At 53.2% G+C, this 21134-nt stretch overlaps 1 protein-coding gene across 5 annotated transcripts; it reads right to left on the minus strand.

Moving 5' to 3' along the window:
* Positions 1-1175: 1175 nt before the first annotated feature.
* TYK2 (tyrosine kinase 2) lies at positions 1176-21061 on the minus strand. 5 transcript variants are annotated; one of them, XM_036032320.1, is made up of 26 exons: positions 20978-21015; positions 20423-20516; positions 19951-20134; positions 19418-19633; positions 16743-16866; positions 16474-16621; positions 15964-16127; positions 14682-15048; positions 14070-14258; positions 13824-13981; positions 9864-9972; positions 9586-9775; positions 9406-9509; positions 9131-9310; positions 8970-9057; positions 7901-8028; positions 6903-7038; positions 6665-6819; positions 5613-5763; positions 5054-5151; positions 4754-4946; positions 4321-4439; positions 3739-3911; positions 3403-3520; positions 2474-2584; positions 1176-2389 (listed from the first exon to the last, which is right to left on the minus strand). In XM_036032320.1, the coding sequence occupies exons 4-26, from the start codon at positions 19611-19613 to the stop codon at positions 2255-2257; spliced, it is 3534 nt and encodes a 1177-aa protein (XP_035888213.1). In that variant the 5' UTR covers positions 19614-19633; positions 19951-20134; positions 20423-20516; positions 20978-21015; the 3' UTR covers positions 1176-2254. The 5 variants fall into 5 exon arrangements, 4 of the variants coding, with proteins under 4 accessions (XP_035888213.1, XP_028376075.1, XP_035888212.1 ...); XM_028520274.2 differs by lacking the exon at positions 20423-20516 and having other exon boundaries at positions 20978-21061; XM_036032319.1 differs by lacking the exons at positions 19951-20134; positions 20423-20516; positions 20978-21015 and having other exon boundaries at positions 1176-2092; positions 2218-2389; positions 19418-19772.
* Between the last annotated feature and the right edge of the window lie 73 nt (positions 21062-21134).

The raw sequence follows: 21134 nt of genomic DNA on the forward strand, positions 1-21134 counted from the left end.
TGTGGCTCAGTGGATTGAACACGGGCCTGCGAACTGAGAGGTCATAGGTTCGATTCCCTGTCAGAGCACATACCTGAATTGTAGACCAGGTCCCCAGTTGGGGACATGCGAGAGGCAACCAGCTGATGTTTCCCTCCTTCTCTTTCTCCCTCCCTTCCCCTCTCTGAAAATACATTTAAAAATTTTTTTTAAAATTAAAAAGTGACTGCACAATGCCCTGGCTGGGTGGCTCTGCTGATCAGAGCATCCTCCCGTACACCAGAAGTTTGCGGGTTCAATCCCCGTCAGGGCACATGCCTAGGTTTTGGGTTCGATCCCTTGTTGGGGTGCATATGGGAAGTAACTGATCAATGTTTCTCTCCCACACTGCTGTTTGTCCCTCTCTCTCCCCAAAATCAATAAATGTATCCTCAGGTAAGAATTTTTTTAAAAAGTAGCTGCACAAAAATAGGCCAAGATAATTTTTTAAAAAGGAGATCTACCCTATCAAATATAAAAACATATTCTAGTGGCAATGTCTTTTCCAATTAGCAGGCTAGATCCTACCAGCAGCTGTTCCTTTGGCCATCCCCAGATACCCTTGAATGTGGGTGAAACCAGGCACACACGTGGTTCCTCACCACAGCAGTGCCATGGACAAGCAAAGGATTGGAAATAACTATATGGACCCCAGCAGGGCTACAACACAACCACAAACAAAACAAGGAACTACTGCATTCCTGGATATATAGGACCATCTCGAAGACCCATTATGTAGGGAAAGAAAGAACAACTGTACAACAGACTTGAGCTGTGCAAATAGTTGCACATGCGACTATTTTTGCAAAAGACAGGAGAGCGTATGTGTACAGATTTCCTTGTATCTAGATAAAATATCTCTGGAAGCAAAAACAGAAATCAGACGTCATTAGTTGCCTCTAGGGACGACAGTGGTGGCTGATGGATAGGAGGGAGACCTCAAGAAAACAAGATAATTAAAATGAATATTTAATTTTGAAAACTGTTATAAAACGCAAATGCTACTGGGACATGTGAAACTGTTCAGGACAGCTTCAGTGCATAAGGTTTGAGAAGTCCTGTGGGAAAGCAAATTATTTAACTGTTTTCCACAATGTGGATGACACAGACCTGTGCCAAGTGCAGCAATCAGGCAGAAACACTGGCAAACACCAGGCTAACAATAGCAAATGTTTATTAGGCAATTGTTTGCATATCTCTCAGCTAAGCACTGACACACACAAACTCAAAGCCATTTAATTAGTCCTCCAAGGTAGCAACCAGGAGCATCCCCAGTTCATAGTTGAGAACCAAGGCCCAGAGAGGGAAGGTCACTTGCCTGAGGTCGCACAGGGAGGAATGGTTGACACTGGCAGTCTTATCAATGTGGTATGTGGCCCCCCAAATCCTTTGTTGGTATATTTAACAAGTAGTTATTGAGTGCCTTCTGTGTTCCTGGCACTGGTCTAACCGCTAGCTAGTGACTTGGAGGGGAGCTAAGGGTGAGTAGTTGAATCTGGCTTCTTCTGTAGTGAGTATCTTGCTGTAGCTGTCATCCTCAGAAGAGCAGATGCTTGCTGAAGGACCCAAAGGCCAGAGCCTCAGCACAGGAAGTAGGAGTTTATTACTAGCTAGAGGAGACAGTGGGCTGTAAGGGCAGAGCTGGCATAAGACATAAAGATTGGATTCAAGGGCCTGATTAGCTCCTAGGCTGTCCTGGGTCCCTCCAGAGCCTGTGTCAGGCTCATGACTGTTGACAATGCTATGGTTTGAACGTTTGCGTTCCCTCAAGATTCAAATGTTGAAATTCAAATGTCCCATGTGATGGTATTAGGAGGTGGGTCTTTGGGAGGTGTGTAGGCCCCTCATAAATGGGACTACTGCCCTTACAAAAGAGGCTCCAGAAAGATCCCTTGCCCCCTTCCACCTTGTGAGGACACACTGAGAAGATGCAGGCAATGAAGCAAGAAGAGGGCCTTCACCCAAATGTAACCAGGCTGGCACCTTGAACTTGGACTCCCAGTTCCAGAATTGTGAGATGCAGTTCTGGTTGTTTCCAAGCCCCCCTAAGTGTGTGGTGTTCTGTTACAGCAGGCTGCATGGACAAAGGCAAGGAAAGTCAGGTCACAGACCTGGAGTCCTAGGCAGTAAGGCACAGGGAGTAGGTGAAGCCAACTTCCTCCTAGGCCGGAAGTGGGAGGCCCTCTCTGTGGGTACTACCTGCTCCGATTCCCAGAAGCAGAGCCACTGACAGGCTTTAGCGGACACTGAACACTGAGGGGGCCTGACCCCGGTATTTCTCATGGGCCGTTTTCAGGATGGGTACAAGGTTCTGGAAGGTTGGGCGAAATGAGGCCTCTGCCTCCCAGCAGTTCTTCATGAGGAGATAGACCTGGGGGAGGAAAAATGGGGCTGTGGTTAGTGCTCTGTCCACAGCCCGACGGCTGGGACAGTGGAAAAGGTGGGGAGGTCTCACCTCATAGGGGCATTTTTCTGGCCTTGGCAGCCTCTCCCCTCGTTCCAGCAGCTCAGTGAGCCTCAGTACTGTCATCTGCCCTTGGGTGGGGCCTATGAGCTCAATGAATTTCTGCAGAAGAAACAAGGTAAGTCTTCAACAGGCAGGGCTGCCTAGGTAGAGGTTGAGTGTGGAGTGGGACTACAGGAATTCTAGTCCTGCTTGACCACTTCTCAGCTTTGGACTTAGCATCTTGCTCTTTAGGCTTCAGTTTTCCCATCTGTGAAATGGGGTAAAAATATCAACTACCTAGGGTGGTGACTGGAAGAGTTAGATAAACTCGTATTCATGCAGTAAGTCTGAATCGGTGTTTGTTGCTGTTACCAAGCCCCACAGCAAGCTGTTTTTGCCTGCCAGGATCTGTCTTTTTTTCCCCTCCTATAAATGTACTCTGATTGACTTTGGAAATAAAAACCTAACATTCTCTTAGCCCCACCCCCAGACCAGGCCTGGCTAATAATTGTGGCCAATGGATACACAGTGATTGGCTTCTTAGAGGACACATGAGCCAAGTTGAGCCAATCAGATAGTCCTGAGAATTAAATTGGAAAGGACCCTTTTTCCCCCCTAGTTGGAGGGTGGGGTGGGGCAGATTGTTGCTACCACAGAAAACAGCGGAGCTGAGGGATGGGGTTCATGATGACGTGAGAATCTAGATCAAGCTGCACCCCAACTCTTCCCTTGAATTTGCAGAGTGGAAAAAGCTGCTTCTATGTGAATGGGGTTTCTGTCACAACCAAAGCACCTGGCATTGAAGGTGGCCCATTTTATAGATTGGGACTATGAGGCTCACATGGATTAAGCATGTACTATCCTGAGGAAGTTGGGAACTGAATGTGTGCCTTTCTAACTCCTCTAGTGTGGAGTGGGGGTACGGGCCCGGCTCTCACCGAGGGGGGGCTTTGGCTGGAGTCACAGTAGGTCAGCAGTTCATACAGGGTGACTCCAAAGGACCAGATATCGGATGCATAGTAGAACTTACACTCCTTCAGGCACTCGGGGGCATACCTGTGGGGAGATGGCAGTGACACTTCCGGCCAGACCAGGATGGAGTCCTTCTCTGGGGTATGGGAGCCCCTGGCCCCCATACCAGTCAGGGCCCCATCCTTAAGGGGAAGCAGTTTCACTGAGACTGGGCCCTGTCATCTGAAACCCCAGCATCCACCTCCACCCTGTCTGCCCCAGAAGACCCTGGTGCCCCCTCTGGCTGGGTCCCTCCTGGTCACCAGAACACAGGGCTGTCCCCATCCTCGCGCACGCGGTAGTACTCGTGGCCTTCAGGCACAGCCTTGGTGAGGCCAAAGTCCCCAATCTTGACCAGGCTGTCGTTGTCCAGCAGCACGTTGCGGGCAGCCAGGTCTCGGTGGACATAGTGCTGCGTGTGCAGGTAGGCCATGCCCTGGGGGCGGGGTGGGGCAAGTCATGACCGATAGGGCGAGGCAGGGCCTGAGGAGTTATGACCAGTGTGTCTGGGGGTGAGTGAGTGAGGACAGGCGTGCAGGGACCTGGAGCAAAGGCAGGCAGGATGGCAAATGGAACCCAGCAGAAGGGAGCAGGGCCACAGTGGCAACCCTGGGCAGGGGGGCGGGCAAACTGGGAGGGCCTGGGCTTCTTGGTTCAGCCAGGCGAACAGAGGGAGTCTCAAAAGTGAAAACTAGGTGGGTTGGGAGTGTGGCCAGGTGATGGGCTGAAGAGATTGGTGTAGAGGACAGCAGGCCCGGGGGCAGGCCACCAAGCAAAGGGACGGGACACTCAGGCCAGGCCAAAGAGGAAGGGGCAGCTCTGCGAGCAGGGGTGGGCTGGCCTACCTCGCAGATTTGCTGCGCAAACAGCAGCAGCTGGGCCAGCCCTATGCTGTGCCGGGGCAGGTAGTCTCGGAGGCTGCCCAGGGGCATGTACTCCATGACAAGGTGCACCGCTTTCTCGCCTAAGGGTGACAGAGGCAGGGGCTGGGGACCTCCCATCCTGAGCCCTGTAGTTCCCCCACCCCCAGGTGGGGAGGAAAGGCCAAGGCCTCCCACACTAGGCCTAGTCCCCAGGTGGAACAGATCTATCCTGAACCCCACCCCCAATCAAGTGAGGAAGCTGCCAGCAGCACCCACCCTTCCTGGCCCCAGCAGATCTGGCAGGGAGGGGAGGTGGGAAGGAGGCAGGCCCCCTACACCTATAGACTGTCTTCCAGCCAAGGACTGAGAGGCTCTGACTGGCCAGGCCCTGATAGACCTGCCCAGCCCCACCCACCTTGGTCCTCACAGCAGCCCTTGTACTTGACAATGTGCTCATGGTAGAGTGTGCGCAGGATGTCAATCTCCCGCCTCCAGCCAGTGTGGAGCTGAGGGCTGCAGCCCGCCTTGAGAGCCTTCACAGCCACCATCTCACCAGTGCCTTCGTTGGTTGGGTCATAGCAGTACAGGCTGACCTTGCCGAAGTGGCCCTGACCAAGACACAGGATGGTCAGCCCCACCCCTGTCTCCCTGGGCCCTGCCTCCACACAGGTCTCTTTCTAACAGCCGACCCTCCGGTGCGGCTCCAGGCCCTCACCTCACCCAGATCCCGGATCTTTTTCAAATAGCGCTTGTGGAAAATAGTGGGGTCTGATGCTGGCGAGGTTGGGTTCACATGCAGGACTGCCGAAAGATCTGGAAGAGCCACAGTGCATGAGGCCAGACGCTGACTCTTTACCCAGCAGGCCCACACTTGGGGCACAGAAAGCAGGTGAGTGCTTCCCCTCCGACCCAGGGATCAGAAAACTTTCTGCAACAGCCAGAAAACTCCACTTCTGGTCCAAAACGCAGAGTTGGCTTCACCAAACTGACACCTGGGATATTCTGAGACTGGGTAAGGGCACAAACTTTTTACCAAGAGAGAAAACAAACAAACAAAAAAAATGAGGGTCTAATTCATCCACAGAGAGTTGTGGCTGCCTCTTAGCCAAACATTAAGAACTCGGAGCATTCTCCCAACCCCCTTAAGCAAAGGAGAATCAGCACACACCCTGAACCGCTGTACACAGACAGACCTGGGGTGCACTCTGCTGGCATCAGCAGGGTTCCTGGCCCCTCCCCCTGCCCCAAGGTCCCAACACTGGCTTGGGGCTCACTTTGGAGCTGAAGGTGAGTGAGGTCACGAAGGATGGTGCGGAAAGAAGGCCGCTGGGCTGGCTCATAGGTCAGGCACTGGCTGGTGAGTGTGGCTAGCTCCGGGCATGCGGGTTCAGGCAGTTGGTGCCGCTTCTGGTAGAAGCACTCTTTCTGTGGGGAAGGGGACCTGAAGAGTCAAGTGACTCCAGCCTCCCAAGTCTCCTTACACAAGAGGCAGAGTTAAACCCCCAGAGTGGCAGGGCTAGACCAGTCAGCTGCCTTGTTCTGTCATCCCTATTTTACAGATGAGGCAACTGAGCCCCTGCAAAGTGAAGCCGACTTGCTTGCCACTGCAGAACCAGGCCCTGAACCCAAGTCTAGCACTCGCGCTTGGCCCTTCCTGTCCTGGCTTCCACCCACCTCTGCTCCCAGGAAGCTCTGCAGATGCAGCTTCCCGAATGCACCAAAGCCTCTGGGCCTTTGCACAAGCTGCGCCTAGGCTACCCTTCCCTAGCCTGGGCCACTGCCACTGCAGTATTTCTGCACTTAGATGGAAACTTCCTGGCCCTAGTCAGGTAGCTCAGTTGGTTAGAGAGTAGTCCTGATACTCCAGGGTGACAGGTTCAATCCCTGGTCAGGGCATATGCAAGAATCAACTAGTAAACGCATAAGTAAGTAGAACAGTTTGTTTTCTCTCTCTCTCCCTGCCCTTAAAAAACAAACAAACAAAAAAATACTTCCTCTGGGAAGCCTTGCCTGATCCCTCAGGTAGGTCAAGGCCATCCTCTGGAACCCCCTCTCCCCTACAGTCTATGCTTCCCCCATCACTGCCCCGGTCACTGTGCCTAAAACTGAAGCAGTCACTCATTTGCTGTGTGCCACAGTGACCTTTGAGGTCAGGACTACTGTTAACCCCAAATGACAAATAACCTGATGGAGCCCCAAAGAGATGAGGCAACACACGTAAGGCCACAGGCCAGAGGGGGGCAACCCTGAACTCTGATGTGCCCTCTATACTCCTCGGAGGTGTTGGCGCCTTTGTGGGAGGGGCCCAAGGGTCACCCCCATGTACCTCAGAGGGACTGCGGTCCTGCAGGGGGGCCTCCCCGTCGAAGCAGATCTCCAGAAGAGTAGCACCAAAGCCCCACTTGTCAGCGGCGGTGCTCAGGCTGTTGGCCCCACCAGACATGCACTCGGGGGCCATCCAGGGGATCCGCTCTACCCGCTCTGGGGGCCAGGGCCAGGGGTCACCAAGGGTGAAAAGAGCGGGGTAAGCCAGTCCCCATGCCCAGCCCAATCCCAGTCCTCACCCTCCCTGGAAAGGGCACCCAGGCCCACGCCAGGGTCGCTCAGTTTGATGAACGGGCTGGTGCCCTCCGCCAGCCCCACACGTGCCAGCAGGATGTTCCGGCCACACACGTTACTGTGAGCCAGGCTCTTGTCCTCCTGGGTGGGAAGGAGAGGGGCATAGCCAGTGGGGGCCTACAGACCCTGTTCATGCCCATCCCACAGGGACAGCCCACGTGAAAACAACAGTCACGGTCATTATTGGGATCTCAGTACACTGTCATTGTGACCGGACACCTCTGGGTACCCAGTGAGTCCCTCCTGTTCTCCCAGAGCTGGTGGTCAAGGCTCCTGGCCTGGGACAAGAGGCCAGAGGACCCCACTGCTGTCTTCAAACCCATGCCAGACACACTCCTTCCCTGGGGCCTTTGCATTGGCTATTCCCTCTGCCTGCGGTGCAGCTGGGAACCCTTCCTCAGCCCATTTTTAAAAATTTTTACCTCTTCCCCAGCTTGTAGCAACTCCCTAACTATACCCCCAACCCCCGCTCCCCTAAATTTCTTACTACTTTCTAACATACTGTGTAACATACTTAATTATTATTTCTTATTTATCCCTTCCAACTAAAAATGCTGGCTCCTCAAAGGATAGAGAATGCTGTCTATTTTGTTCCTTGTTATGTCCCCAGGGCCTATGACACAGCCTGGCACACAGAGGTTGCTCTGGGAATGGGTGACTGGACCGGGAGGGGCTGGGGATGAATGGCAAGAGAGTGACACAGGTGGCTGGGGCCAAGCCCCATTGGGCCTCGAACACAAAGTAGAGGAGTCAGGTGTCCTCTTCGGGAGAAAGGAGCCAGTGGGGGCCTACAGACCCTGTGGGTGTATAAGCAGAAGAGGTTTGTGGGAAGACCTCCTGGGGCCAGTGTGAGGACTGAAGGACGTGTTGAGGCCTCCCCACCCAGTACTGAGGCTGCCCTGGCCCACCCCACTGACCCAGGTCCTGCCCATAGGCCACACACCAGGTAGCTGAGGGCACTGGCCAGCTGCTGGGCCACTGCCACTTTCCAGGCCACAGGCACACGGCCCCTCTCCCGTCGCAGCCACACGTCCAGGGGTCCATGCTCCACGTACTCGGTCACCATGATATCTGCAAAGGCCAGCTGCTGCAGGCCCCCCCGCCGACCCCGCCGCCTCCACCCCCCAGGGCACCAGAGAAGAGTGTGGGCTGGGGCTGTGGGTGGGAAAGCTGTTAGGCGGGGGGGCTTGGCTGTGTGGGGACTTGGGAGTGACTTTGGGGAGAGAAGGAATGCAGGATGGAGCACAGACTGAGGTGGGTGCAGGGTGAGAGGCGAATGGTGTCATTTGGGTCCAGGGTGAGTCTGGGGCATAGAGTCAGCTGCCATGTCAGTGACAAAGGTGAGGATGGGCCTGGGGACCAGGAGGTGGGTACAGACAAGTGGAGGCATGGAGCTCAACGGGGGCATAAATGATGCTAATCCCACAGGGTTGGGTGCTCGGGATGCAAGGCATGCAGGGTCAGGGTACAGGCTGGCATTAGAGGGAAGCAGGAGAGATGGACACATGGAGTTTGGGTTTTGAGGGCTAGCTGAGGTCATTCTGTGCAAGGAGTTTTAAGCTCTACACACAGTAGGGGAAGAGGTAGGGATGGGGCAGGGGCTGAGGCCTGGGAGGACTGGGGTGCCCAACAGGGTGGGGTCTGCACGGGGTCACTGTCCTGATGGGGTCAGGGGGGAAGATGGGGGCTGGCAGTCAAGGCATCTAAGTGGTGGAAAAGGAGTGGGACACAGTCAGGAGTCAGGCTGTAGTGAGGGTTGCGGTGCAGGTAATGGTCCAGGTGTAGTCAGGGGCTGAGCTGCAATGGGCTGGCACATCATCAAGGGTCGGGGTATGGGTGGGGAGCTGAGTAGTCAGACTGGGGTGTAGTCAGGGGTCAGGATACTGGGCAAGGGCCAATGTGTAGCCAGGGATCAGGATGCAGGTCAAAGGCTGGGGCACAGCTCAGGGAGTGGGTACCGGTGGAGGGGTCGGCCTGTAAAGGGTGGGGCATGTGTGCTGGGGTCCACTCACTTTTGGAGCTGTGCACACAGATACCGTGGACGAAGGTCAGGTGCACATGGGACACCTGGCTCATGAGGCTGGCCGTCTCATAGAAGGCCTGTGAGGACAGGCCAGGTCAGGTGGCCACATAGGCTACCCCACCCTCTGGCCCCCGTGTGGCGTTCACTCACCAGGGCAATGTCATGGTGACTGGGGTCCAGCACCTTCAGCACCACTCGTAGCTCCTGCCCACGGTCCTCACCGAGTGAGGTGGGGTCCCCGTCTGCCTTGTCCTCCTCAGGGCCTCCGCCCTCGACTCGCAAGAGGCCTTCATACACATTGGTCCTTGTGCCCTGGCCCAAGTGGGACAGCTGGGGGAACAGGGCAGGGAACATCTCCATGACAACAGCTGGTGATGGCCCTCCCCATTCTCCTGTGCCCCAAGGAGGCCCGAGCCAACACACACCTGGGTGATGTCATCCTGGCAGATCCGGTGGAAGCTGAGCTGGCTGAGGTTGAGAGACCTGGTGTTGGCCCGAGGTCCCCGCATAATGATGAGGTTGGATATCTCTGGAGGTGGAAGCTAAGTCACTGAGGGCTGGCAGGTGGGGAGTAGCCACCCCACAGTGTGGCCCCATCATCGTACCTCCTGGCCTCGGCAGGCAGCAGTGGCGCAGGGAGAAGCAGTTGTCACCGGCCTGCAGAGAGCAGCCCTGCAGGGCGGCCCGCAGCTCCCGCACACTGGGGAAGGACCGGTCCCAGCTCTCCAAGCTGAAGGCCCCTGCAGACAGCTCAATGGGGAACTTGCGCAGGCGCAAACACTGCATGCCAGGGGCCTGGGGCGGGTGGCATGTGGGGGCGGTGAGCAGGGGTCTAGGCAAGGAGTGTACCCAACCCCAGCCAGTGCCCTCATCCCAGGCCCACCTGGTCCTGCTGGGCCACTGTGAGGATGAGGCGGTCGAAGTGGGTGGTGCTCCAGTGGATGAGATAAAGGCCACCCTCTGGCTGCAGCTTGGCCAGCACATACGGCTCCCTGTGGGGGGCAAGGGGGCAGTGTCAGAGGGCACAGCTGGACCCCCACCTGGCAACAAGAACACCAACACCTACCCAGGGAGTCACTCTTCCATCTGGGACAAAGGTCAGACCCATCTGCTTATGTAGTGACACTGAGTCTGGGACACACACGTACAGCTGTATCACTGTCACACATGACAACTCGCACAGTGATGGGCACAGGAACAGGCACACACTTGTGTGCAATGACTGTCAGACACCATCACTGACCTGGCGACACACACAGAGGTAGAAAACAGCTGTCAAATGTCGAAAGGCACACACCCAGCCACTGACATTCACAGGGCAACACACCCTGAACAGTCTGTCACTCACTGCTTACTTAGTGTGAGAAGGCAATGCAGGGGCGTTGACGTCCCAGGGCCAGAGGTGACCACCACCACGAGCACAGTAGGCACCACACGGCGACACGGTACTGCAGCCCAGGCGCCCACATGAACGGCGGCTCACGTGCTACAGACTGGCTGCCTGTGTCCCCCTAAAATCCACACGTGGGAGCCCTAGCCCCCAACTTGACGATATTAGGAGGGGCCTTTGGCAGGCGATTCAGTCATGGTGGTGGAGCCCCCACAGTGAGATCAGTGCCTTAGGGAACTCCCTGGTTAGAGCATTGTCCCAATACACCAGGGTTGCAGGTTTGATCCCTGGTCAGGGGACATACAAGAAGCAACCAATAAATGCATAAATAAGTAGAACAACAAATCGATGGCTCTCTCTCTCCCTGCCACCCTTCCCCTCTCTCTAAAATCAGGCAATAAAAAATTTTGAATTAAAAAAAAAAGACCCCGAAGAGCTCCCTTGCCACTTCCACCATTTGAGGACACAGCAGGAAGACAGCTGCCTTGTCACCAGACATCGGATTTGCTGGTACCTTGAACCTTGACTTCTGGACTTCAAAACCATTAGAAATAAATGTTTCTTTTTTTTTAAATATATTTTATTTTATTTTTTTAATATATTTTATTCATTATGCTATTACAGTTGTCCCATTTCCCCCTTCACTCCCCTCCACCCTGTACCCCCTCTCCCACCCACGTTCCCCCCCTTTAGTCCATGTCCATGTGTCATACTTATGAGTTCTTTAGCTTCTACATTTCCCATACTATTCTTGCCCTTCCCCTATCTATTTTCAACCTACATTCTATGCTACTTATTCTCTATACCTTTTCCCCCTCTCTCCTCCTCCCACCCCTACTGCTAGCCCCCCATGTGCCCTCCATTTCTGTGGTTCTGTTCCTATTCTAGTTGTTTGCTTAGTTTCTTTTGGTTTTGCTTTAGGTGTGGTTGTTAATAATTGTGAGTTTGCTGTCCTTTTACTATACATGTCTTTTCTTTATCTTCTTTTCTTAGATAAGTCCCTTTAGCATTTCATAAAGTAAGGGCTTGGTGATGATGAACTCCTTTAATTTGACCTTATCTGAAAAGCACTTTATCTTCTCTTCCATTCTAAATGAGAGCTTTGCTGGATAGAGCAATCTGGGATGTAGGTCCTTGTCTTTCATGACTTGGAATATTTCTTTCCAGCCCCTTCTTGCCTGTAAGGTCTCTTTTGAAAAATCAGCTGACAGTCTGATGGGAACTCCTTTGTAGGTTACTGTCCCCTTATCTCTTGCTGCTTTTAGGATTCTCTCCTTCGTTTTTACCTTGGCTAATGTAATTATGACGTGCCTTGGTGTGTTTCTTTTTGGGTCCAACTTCTTTGGGGCTCTCTGCACTCCTTGGATTTCTTGGAAGACTGTTCCCTTTGCCAGTTTGGGGAAGTTCTCCTTTATTATTTGTTCAAATAACTTTTCCACTTGTTGGTCCTCCCCTTCTGGTACCCCTATAATTTGGATGTTGGAACGTTTAAAGGTGTCCTCGATGGTCTTAAGCTTTTCTTCAATTTTTTGAATTCTTATTTCATCATGCTTTCCTGCTTGGTTGATTCTATCTTCCTTCTGGTCCACTGTGTTATTTTGAGACTCAGATTCCTTCCTTTCACTATTGGCTCTCCTCCGCGTATCTTCCTGCATCCCTTTTATGGTAATCTGCATTTTTTCATGTAATTTGCATCCAAAATCAACCAGTTCCGTGAGCTTCCTGATCACCAGTCTTTTGAACTGTGCATCTGATAGATTGGCTATTTCTTGGTCACTCAAAAGGATGAGTCCTGGGGGACTGATCTGTTCTGCTGGAAACATGTCTTCTGTCTTTCCCTGTCTCTCCTATTATTTTATTTATTTATTTATTTTTTCTCCAGTCTGGTCGCTCTTGTTATGGTAGGGGGCGGAGCCTTAGGTGTTCACCAGGGCTGGGCGCCCCAGTTGCTAGATTGTGATGTTATATGTGGGGGCAGGGGCGGGAGCGGGGACAGGAGGGATCAATGGCGACCATTCCATACTCCTGGAGCCAGACACTTCCCTGGGCTTCTGGTCCGTGAGCTCTGCCCTGGTCCACAATCGCTGCCCCACTGATTCCCCCAGCCGCTGCTTGCATACTCAGGGATCACCGCTGCACCGCTGCGCTCCTGCACCCCGGATTGCTGTTGCGCCGATTTTGCGCCAAATTTCCCCCAACCTACGCGCGCCTGCGACCCGCGCCAGCCCCGCGCCCACTCGGCTCGTTGTCCCCTACCAGTCTGGATGTATGGGTCTACTTCAACTTCTTGGCTGTCCGACTTCCATTTAGATAAACCCTCTGACAGTTCTGATATTATGACTGCAAATCATTGTTGTAAATTATTGTTGTTCTGTTCTTGGTTGTGCGAGGAAGTACGGTGCATCCACCTATTCCTCCATCTTGCCGGAAGTCCCAGAAATAAATGTTTCTAAGCCACCTAGTCCTTGGTATTCTATTACAGCAGCCAGAACAGACTAAGACACCCAGTGACATGGCCTATAGATCTGTGCAAGTGGCACACTCCTGGCTGTGACAGGGCACAGCCACAGCCCTCGTGAGGGAGAATGGCACTTCACCCCCCTCTTGTGTAAAGACTAGGCTCCCAGGAGTCAGACCTCTTCAAACCCCCCAGGGGCAAGCTCCAGTGTTACAGACAGAACAAAGGACACCCAGGCACAGGGCCAATGACAAGCTAAGCTGACAGTCGCAAACAAGGGCCTGGCAGATGCAGGGCGGCCACACAGGCATCTGATTGTCACGTGAGCACTCAACACTTCACATTCTCTCCCCGCTGGTCCAAATAGAATCACGCAGTGACCCACAAACGCCAGGACAACACACCTGCAAGGGCATAAACACCACATACACTTCCGAATGGCCACTGATGTTTGCACAACACAGCCCCACAGAGAGCACCTGTCCCGTCGCACATGAACCCGTGGTGACACTTTCACGTGCAGTCACTGAAGCAGTGGCACTGCTGCACACCAGGTGGCTGTTACACACCAGACAGGCATGGCAGCTGTCCCAAACCCAGACCCTCCCTTCACAACACGCTGCCCGTCCCGTTGCAGGTGCCCTCTCTCCCTCTGGACTCCCTGGTGCCACACTCGCATGCACGCACACATGGACAAGCACACATGGGTGGATACACGTGCATGGACACAGGCCCTCACACAAGCACACATGTATATGAACGGAGGGCTCACATCACAGGTACACACCAGACAGAAATGCATGCACAAATGTGCTCACATGCACTCACACAAATGCATGCACACCCAGCTGCACACAGGCACACACTGAGACATGAATGCACATGAACATATGCACACATCTTGTTTGAGCCCCAAAGTCCCCAGAGCTCAGGGTCTAGCTGGCAGCGGCTACCACCATGGCCCATGCCACCCAGCCTCCCTCCTAGGCACTCACAGCAGGGGTCCGTGGATGCCATCCTGGATACTCATCACCAGCCGTGGAGGAGCCACCTCGTGGCACAGGTAGTGGTTGGAGTCGGCCGTCAGGCGGAAGTATCCATCCACCAGTGACACCAAGGACAGGGCGATGGCCCGGGAAGGCAGGGTCAGCTCCTAAAGGCCACAGGGATGTCAAGCAGGTGTCGTAGTCTGGAGGTGTCCCCCAGCCAGCCCTCAGCCCAGCCCCAGGCTCGGGCCCCACCAGGCTCTTGTCCTGGCAGTGGATGCTGGCATGGCGTTCTCTTAGCACCACATGGGTGATGTCCTGGAAGTCACAGAAGTAGGCCCACGGCGCCTCCTGTGGCCTGTCCACAGGCTGCTCACCCAACTCTTGGGCCTTGGCTTTCTTCCCAGATGAGTCAGCACGAGGACTCCTGCTGCTGGGGGGGCCCTGGAAACACAGCGCAGGCGGAGGCTGACCCGAGCAGGGCTGTGCCTGTTTAATGTCCCGCACGTTCCCCACGGGAATGGGCTGGAGCTGGATGGACCAGGAAATCTCAAGAATCCCCCTCCTGAGTCATGGTGTCACAGGTGGGACAGAGGACCCACCCCCGAGAGATAGACATGCCAGAAGCTGGAACCTCAGGGAGGGCAGAGAGAACCCTAGTCCTCTCATCCTCTGAGTCCAAAGGGCTTCCCAGAGGTGCAGACCCCAGGAATCAGGTCCCTAGGGGAAGGAGGGCACTCCTTAAGAAAGAGACCCATGTGGGGAAAGGGTTCCCCATAGCCCCACTCCGAGACCAAGGCCAAGGTTGAATAGGAGCCCCTGCCTAACTCCACCTGGACCCCCAAATGAGAGAGGTGCCCTGCTCACCTTTGTCTGTACTGGCCGCCACTGGATGCCGCCAGTGCCAGTCACCAGCACCTCATGGGTAGGGGATTCGACCGCAGACTCAGGCTTGGGGTCTGCAGGGGCCTGCCCACTGTCCTGGATGTAGCAGTGCTCCCCCGTGGCCTGAGGTACCAGTTCTAGGTGGCACACAGGCACACGCTCCGTGCCGAAGCGGGGTGCCAGCCGCTCGAGTGTGGCCAGGTACTTGACCATGATGACCTGCTGGGAAAGGCGGCCTGGCTGGAAGGCCTGCAGGAACCTGTGGAAGATGATCCACAGGCGTAGCTGTGTGAACACGTTGTACTGTTGGATCTCCTCCCGGAAGGAGCGTGGGATACAGTCCTTGAAGCTGTGGGGATGACCAGGAGGGGCTGGTTAGGGGCCTGGGTTGCAGGCCTGGCTGGGCGATATGGGACAAATGACTTAACTTCTCTGAACTTCAGCTGCCTTGTTTAGAGAACTGGCAGGCTATCATGAGGTGGAAAAAGAATAAAATAAAGGGCCAGCACAGGAAGGTTGGGTGGTATCGGGGACAAGGAAGCAGATCTCAGAAGGGGACTATGGGCCTGAAATCCCAGCTCTTGGGCAACTTCCTTAAGCTCCAAATAGCTTGTTTGCTCATCTGAAAAGTGTGTGCAAACACTGCTCACCTGTAGGGCTGACGACAGCTGTTGTTATTACTGAAGTCACTGTTGTATTTATTATTAATATTATGATCATCAATAAAAGGCACAACCCTGGGGGGGTCCTCGGTTCTTCTTCAGAAAGCCCTGATCCCTCACCCCATCTCCTCATCGCCTACCCTGTACTCTCTTCTCCCTGAATTCTCTTCTAGATATCCACACGGCTCCCTCCTTCACTTCCTTCAGATCTTTGAATGTGAATGTCACCTGCTCAGTGAGGAATTTCCCAACCACCCAATTTTAAATTATATACCCCTCACTCCCTGACATTCTCCTTTCTCTTTTCCTGCTTAATTTTCCCCCATTGCACTTTATCACCATCTAGATTATACATTTTACTTTTGTATTTTCTTTACTGTTTGTCCTCTTTACCAGACGTGAGTATCAAGAGGGCAGGGATTTCTGTCTGACCCGTTCACTGCTGTGTCTTCAACAACCAGAAGTGGTGCCAGCATACAGCAGGTGCTCGATAAATGTTTGTTGAACAAATGAAGGCATGGCAGTATGCAAAGTCTGCCTTGGCCTCCAGACGCCTGGGCATTTCCACCCACCTACAATGTCTCTGCCCCATTCCCAGGCACCTGATCTTCTTGGCCACCTTCTCCAGGGAAATACCGCGGCAGAGAGCGAGGTGGCAGAGGTGCAGAAAGGCCATGCCTAGGCTCTCATTCTTAAAGTGGTGGATCTCCTCCTCACTCGACAGCTCCCACAGCGATGCCACATCATTCACAAACTCATGCTTACCCTGGGGATGGGAAAATCAGGATGAAAGGGAGGCCTGAGAACCTGTTCACTCCCCAGCTTCTGGCCACTTTGGGGAGGGGAAGCACTCCCATTTTCTGGAAATGCCAAATATACAGCATGCATGTCTCCTCTGCCCAACTCTGTGCCCGTGGCAGACATCACTAATTGATCACAGTGCTCTTTACAGTGCAATCCTAAGAGTCTCAGAACCCTCTGGTTCAGGTAGAAAAAGGATGCCAGATGAAATGAGTTGGAACCTATGAGCTATAATTGAGGAAAGAAGAGGGGGCTCCTCAACTGTTCCTAAGTCCCCCTGAAATAATCCCACCTCCTAGCCCTGCTCACACCTGCTCAAAGAGGTACTCAAAGGAGGCTGAGTCCAGGAGCGGCACGCCCTGTTCTGCCTGTTCTGATGAAGTCTTGGCCCCTGGGGGCCCACAGCGGTACACGGCTGGCTCCTGAGGATTCGTGCCATGCCAGTTCCGGAAATAAAACCTACAGGAAGGGCGTAGACACACTGGGGCTGAGCGCAGATCCAGACCAGCTCCAGGAAGCTGGGGTTCAGAGGAGGGAAGACAACAAATGGGGAAGAGCCTTCCCACAGGCCTTCACTCACCTCATGCGGAAGTGAAACGTCAAATTTGTGTCTCTGGAGACCTCCAGAATGTGGTTTGGGGGCAGCCAGACCTGGGCCTGGGCATCAAAGAGGGCAAAGAGATTGAAGCAGGGTGGAGTGATACCTGGAACAGGGGAGAAACAATGTCAGGAGTCAGCGTCTGCTGCCATCGCTCTGTGGGTCCCAGACCGCCTGTCTCCCTTACAAGGCTTCCCTGGGCCTCCTCCCCTCCTGAAAGAGAACAACGCAATATGCTGACCATGCTTTTACCATGGTTTCAATTGTGCAGGACTACTTACATGCAGCTATTTTCTTTTTTTCCACAGAGAGAGGGGAGAAAGAGATGGAGAGAAACATCAATTGGTTGCCTCTCCATGCCCCCAACAGGGGACCTGGCCTGCAAACCAGACATGTGCCCTGACCAGGAATCAAACTGGTGACCCTTAGGCTCCCAGGTTGGCACTCAGTCCCCTGAGCCACACCAGCCAGGGCTGACCTGCATTTGATTTTAGGTAAGACTTTATTGTCTTAACTCAGGAAAAAAAAATTTTTTTTGATGGGGGGAGCTGCTTGTTACTGTAGCAAAACCTATCACTGATCTCTCTCTCTCTCTGAACTCTAGTCAGAAAGACATACCCAACTACCTCCTGGCTATCTCCCCCTGGATGTCACAAGCCCCCTTAGATGTGCCTTGTTCCAAACACATCTTTTAGTTCCCCGCACCTGCCCCTTCTCTGCAGAGTTCTATAAGCCGGGACTTGGTCCTTGGCCTCAACTCCTCCCACCCTCTCCACCTCAGACTGGTACAAGTCCTGCTCTTTCTGCATCCTCCATCTCTCTAGGATCCACCCACTCTCTCAAATCCAAAGCCCAGGCCTAGTCCAGCCTCCAGACGTGCTGTCATTCCCCACAATGGCCTCCCAAGGCATTTAAAAAATACACATCACTTAAAAATTTTATCTAAAACAGTCCTTTCAGATTAATTTATAATCACCTAAGTACCACCTACCGGATAAAGAAAGAAAACTTGGGAAGCACAACGGAAGCCCCCACCTACACCTACCTTCTTTCTCCTCCCACAGAGGTGACCATACTCCTGAAATAGTTTATCATTTTCATATCCCCTGTGATCTAGTCTTAAATATTATAAACTCAAAATGTGATATTATACCATAGGTACCCTCCTGCGATTTGCTTTTTCATGCCATATGAGGATGCGTGTACCACTGGTTAAATTCCCTTTTCTTGGCTGTGTAGTATTCCAGTGTTCGACCACATGGCTATCTCCTTATACATTCCCCTGCAGAGGGACTTTAAGATAAATGCAACAGCTCTGAACACTGTCATATGCGTCTCCTGGAACATAAGCTGAGTGTCTACATGGTGCATATCTAGGAGTAGAGCTGTGTGGCCTCAGAGAATACACATTTCAACCCTGTTAGATGATGCCAAATCACTTTATGTCACTACATCTAAGTGTATTGCCTCTCTCAGAAAGAGAATGCCTCCCTGTGAGACAACTTCCTAAAGAGCCAGTCTGACTGTTTCATCTGCTGGCTTAAACCTTCCATGGCTCCCTGTTACCCCTTGAGAAGGCCTAACCGCTCAGCACAGAATAACCATGACCTGGACTGTTACAGTTATGCCCTGGTTTCAATTCCTACTTCCCCTTCCAAATTCTTGAAACTGACTCTCTAGTTACTCTGAAGGTCTTTTGCTTCCTCCAACAGATCAGGCTCCCTGGGCCACCTGCACATGCAATTATTCCCTACAACGGAAACATTTCACATCACTCAGCACATCTGTCTGAGTTCTTTTAAGAACCAGCCATTGATTGAAAAGTATAGGGTGTTGTAGGAATCCATCAGAAGGCCTCCACTCAGTCATGGGGGAGGGAGTAAGAAGACTTCCTAGAGGAGGGGGCAAGTAAGCAAAGTCCCCTTGGAGAGATTTCCTCCTCCTCTGGGAGAAGAAATTACACTCTTGAGCACATCTACTACAGGCCCTTCCAGACATTCCCTGGCTCCTTCTGCTCTCAAGAAAAAGTCTCAACTCTCAATTCCTCCTCTGGAGTTTAAGGCACTGTAAGGCCCAGTCCTGACTGACCTCTCCCTCATCATCTCCTACCTCGAGACCACCTCTGTCTCTGCTTCCCTGCTCCCACCCCACCCACCGCAGTCTGTTTCCCATACAGCAGCCAGGGAGCACCTGTGAATACCTGAGTCCAGTCATTCCCTCTTTTGCTCACAGTCCTGCCTCACTTGGAGTAAAATCCAAAGTCCTCCCTGAGGCCCACAAGGCCCTGTACTGTCACCTCCTTTCCCTCAGCTACTCCCATCTCCTTTCACTTGGCTCACGCTGTTGCTGACAAATTCCCACCCCAGGACCTTTGCACTTGCTGTTCCCTCTGCCTGATACCCATCTTCCCCAGATATCCCTGTGACTTCCTTAATTGTCTCCTTAAGTTTTAAAATGTTTACCATCACTTATTTCTGCCCTCCTACACAGTTTTCTTATATTTCTTGCTGATTTCTCCATTAGATTATCAGTGCTACAAAGGCAGTGAATGGGGCCGGCACACAGTAGGGCTCACTCAGCATCTGCAGAATGAACGAACAAATGGATGGATGGGGTTCAGCTGTTGCCAGTACCTCCGCTCCTGCCATGGGACTCACCGACTTTTTGTGCAATGTGAATGCAGACTTCCTCTGCGGTCAGTGTGGCCTCGCTGAAAGTGACCCAGGGCTCCCTGCTGTCAGGGCCAGCCCAGTGCAGGAGCACCTTCAGGCCTCCTCTGGTGGTCATGAGCTGAGCTTCATCCCCATTGGGCTTGCTGCCCCTGCTGGTGGCCCCACAATGGCACAGAGGCATGCTCTTGACAGCTGGCTTGGCTGGGAAGGGAGAGTCCATTAGTCCTTGGGCCTCAGCCTGGAGGCTCCTGCCAGCCCTGCAGCCTGCTGCCCATTCAGACTGAGGCCCGAGGGGAATATTCTGAACTCCCCTTGCTGTGCAACCTCAGGCACCCAATTCCCCTCCCTGAGCCTCAGTTTCCACATCTGTGTGATGGAGCTGGGATATGTATACCCAGCTTTTAGATCTGCCATGAACAATAATAACCTCTTTATTGTACAAACTGGCACCAATACAAAAGCCTGCTCTGAATGCATTCATCCCAAAATAACCGGGCAGGCAGGCTGGTCCAACAGACCTGGGGGGTGAATGCAGGCGTTCTCTGTGTCAACTCAGGCAAGTCACTTAGCCACGCTGGGCCTCAGTTTCCCCATTTGGAGAATGGAGATGCTGAGAGTGTTGCCATCAAAAGGTGGTTGTGACTTTTCAACACAATTCTGCATCTTCACATGCATATGTTCAGCACAGACCTTGATATAGGCCTGAAAAAAATAACAAATATAACAAAAACAAGAGTAAAATCGTTATTATTGGTTTCATTCTCATGATCATTTTTTCTCGTTCAAGCCAAGATTCCTGCCTCCCACATCCACCCCCATGAGCGACCCCAGGCCCTTCTGACTGCCCTGGGCCAAGGAGAGGTCTGGTTCCGCTCTCTCCACGCAAAACAGCTCTGGGACTTTCTGAAGGCCAGGCCCAGAGCCGGGGCCTCCTGCCTGAGGTCTCCAGTATCTCCAGGGAGTGGCTGTCAGCGATTCTACTGATGTTACTGATTTAAGACAGTGATGGGAAGAGGAGAATGTTGTAATAGCATAATGTCAGATGCCTCAGGAATCAGTTCTCTCTCTGGGCCTGTTTCCTCACCTGGAAAATGGGCACAAAAAGGTCTCTTCCTCAAAGGACTGTGGGGAGGATTCAATGAGATGAGGCCGAGAAAAGGCTCGGCACAGGGCCTGGCATGCCACAGGCCCTTGATAAATAGTTTGCTACTGTTGTCTATTAACTTTTGAGTTAAGATCGTGGGGACGGGGCTTTGGAGGTGCTCATCCTTCCTCGTCCCCATTGGGCCCAGACCCAGTTTGAAGACGGGTCAGGGTGGGGTCTGCTCTCAGGAAGCCTGCACCCCACATACCCAAACCTCCAAACCCCGCGGGCAGGGGCAGGAACGGTGAGGTGCACCCACCAGGCATAGACCAGTCCCCGAGGCAGGGGGTGCTTCTATCCACCGCTTGCCAAGTGCGGCCAGTCCCGCGCCTCCCGCCGGCCGCATCCTTCCTGATGACCTCTGGGGGCACCCTTTCCGTGTCCCCCTCCTCCTCACTTACCCTTTCCGGCCAACTCTGGCTCGAACCCGGAACCCAGTCATGCCTAGGAAGGCAGCCAACGCCTCTTCGCTGCTGAGATGTCACCTCCCATGGACCGCCTGAAAAGGGCACAGTCATTGGCTGCCGCCATGCCATTCACATTTACCCTTTGGTCCAT

Source organism: Phyllostomus discolor, chromosome 8 (genome assembly GCF_004126475.2).
Source record: "Phyllostomus discolor isolate MPI-MPIP mPhyDis1 chromosome 8, mPhyDis1.pri.v3, whole genome shotgun sequence".
Classification (NCBI taxonomy): Eukaryota; Metazoa; Chordata; class Mammalia; order Chiroptera; family Phyllostomidae; genus Phyllostomus; species Phyllostomus discolor.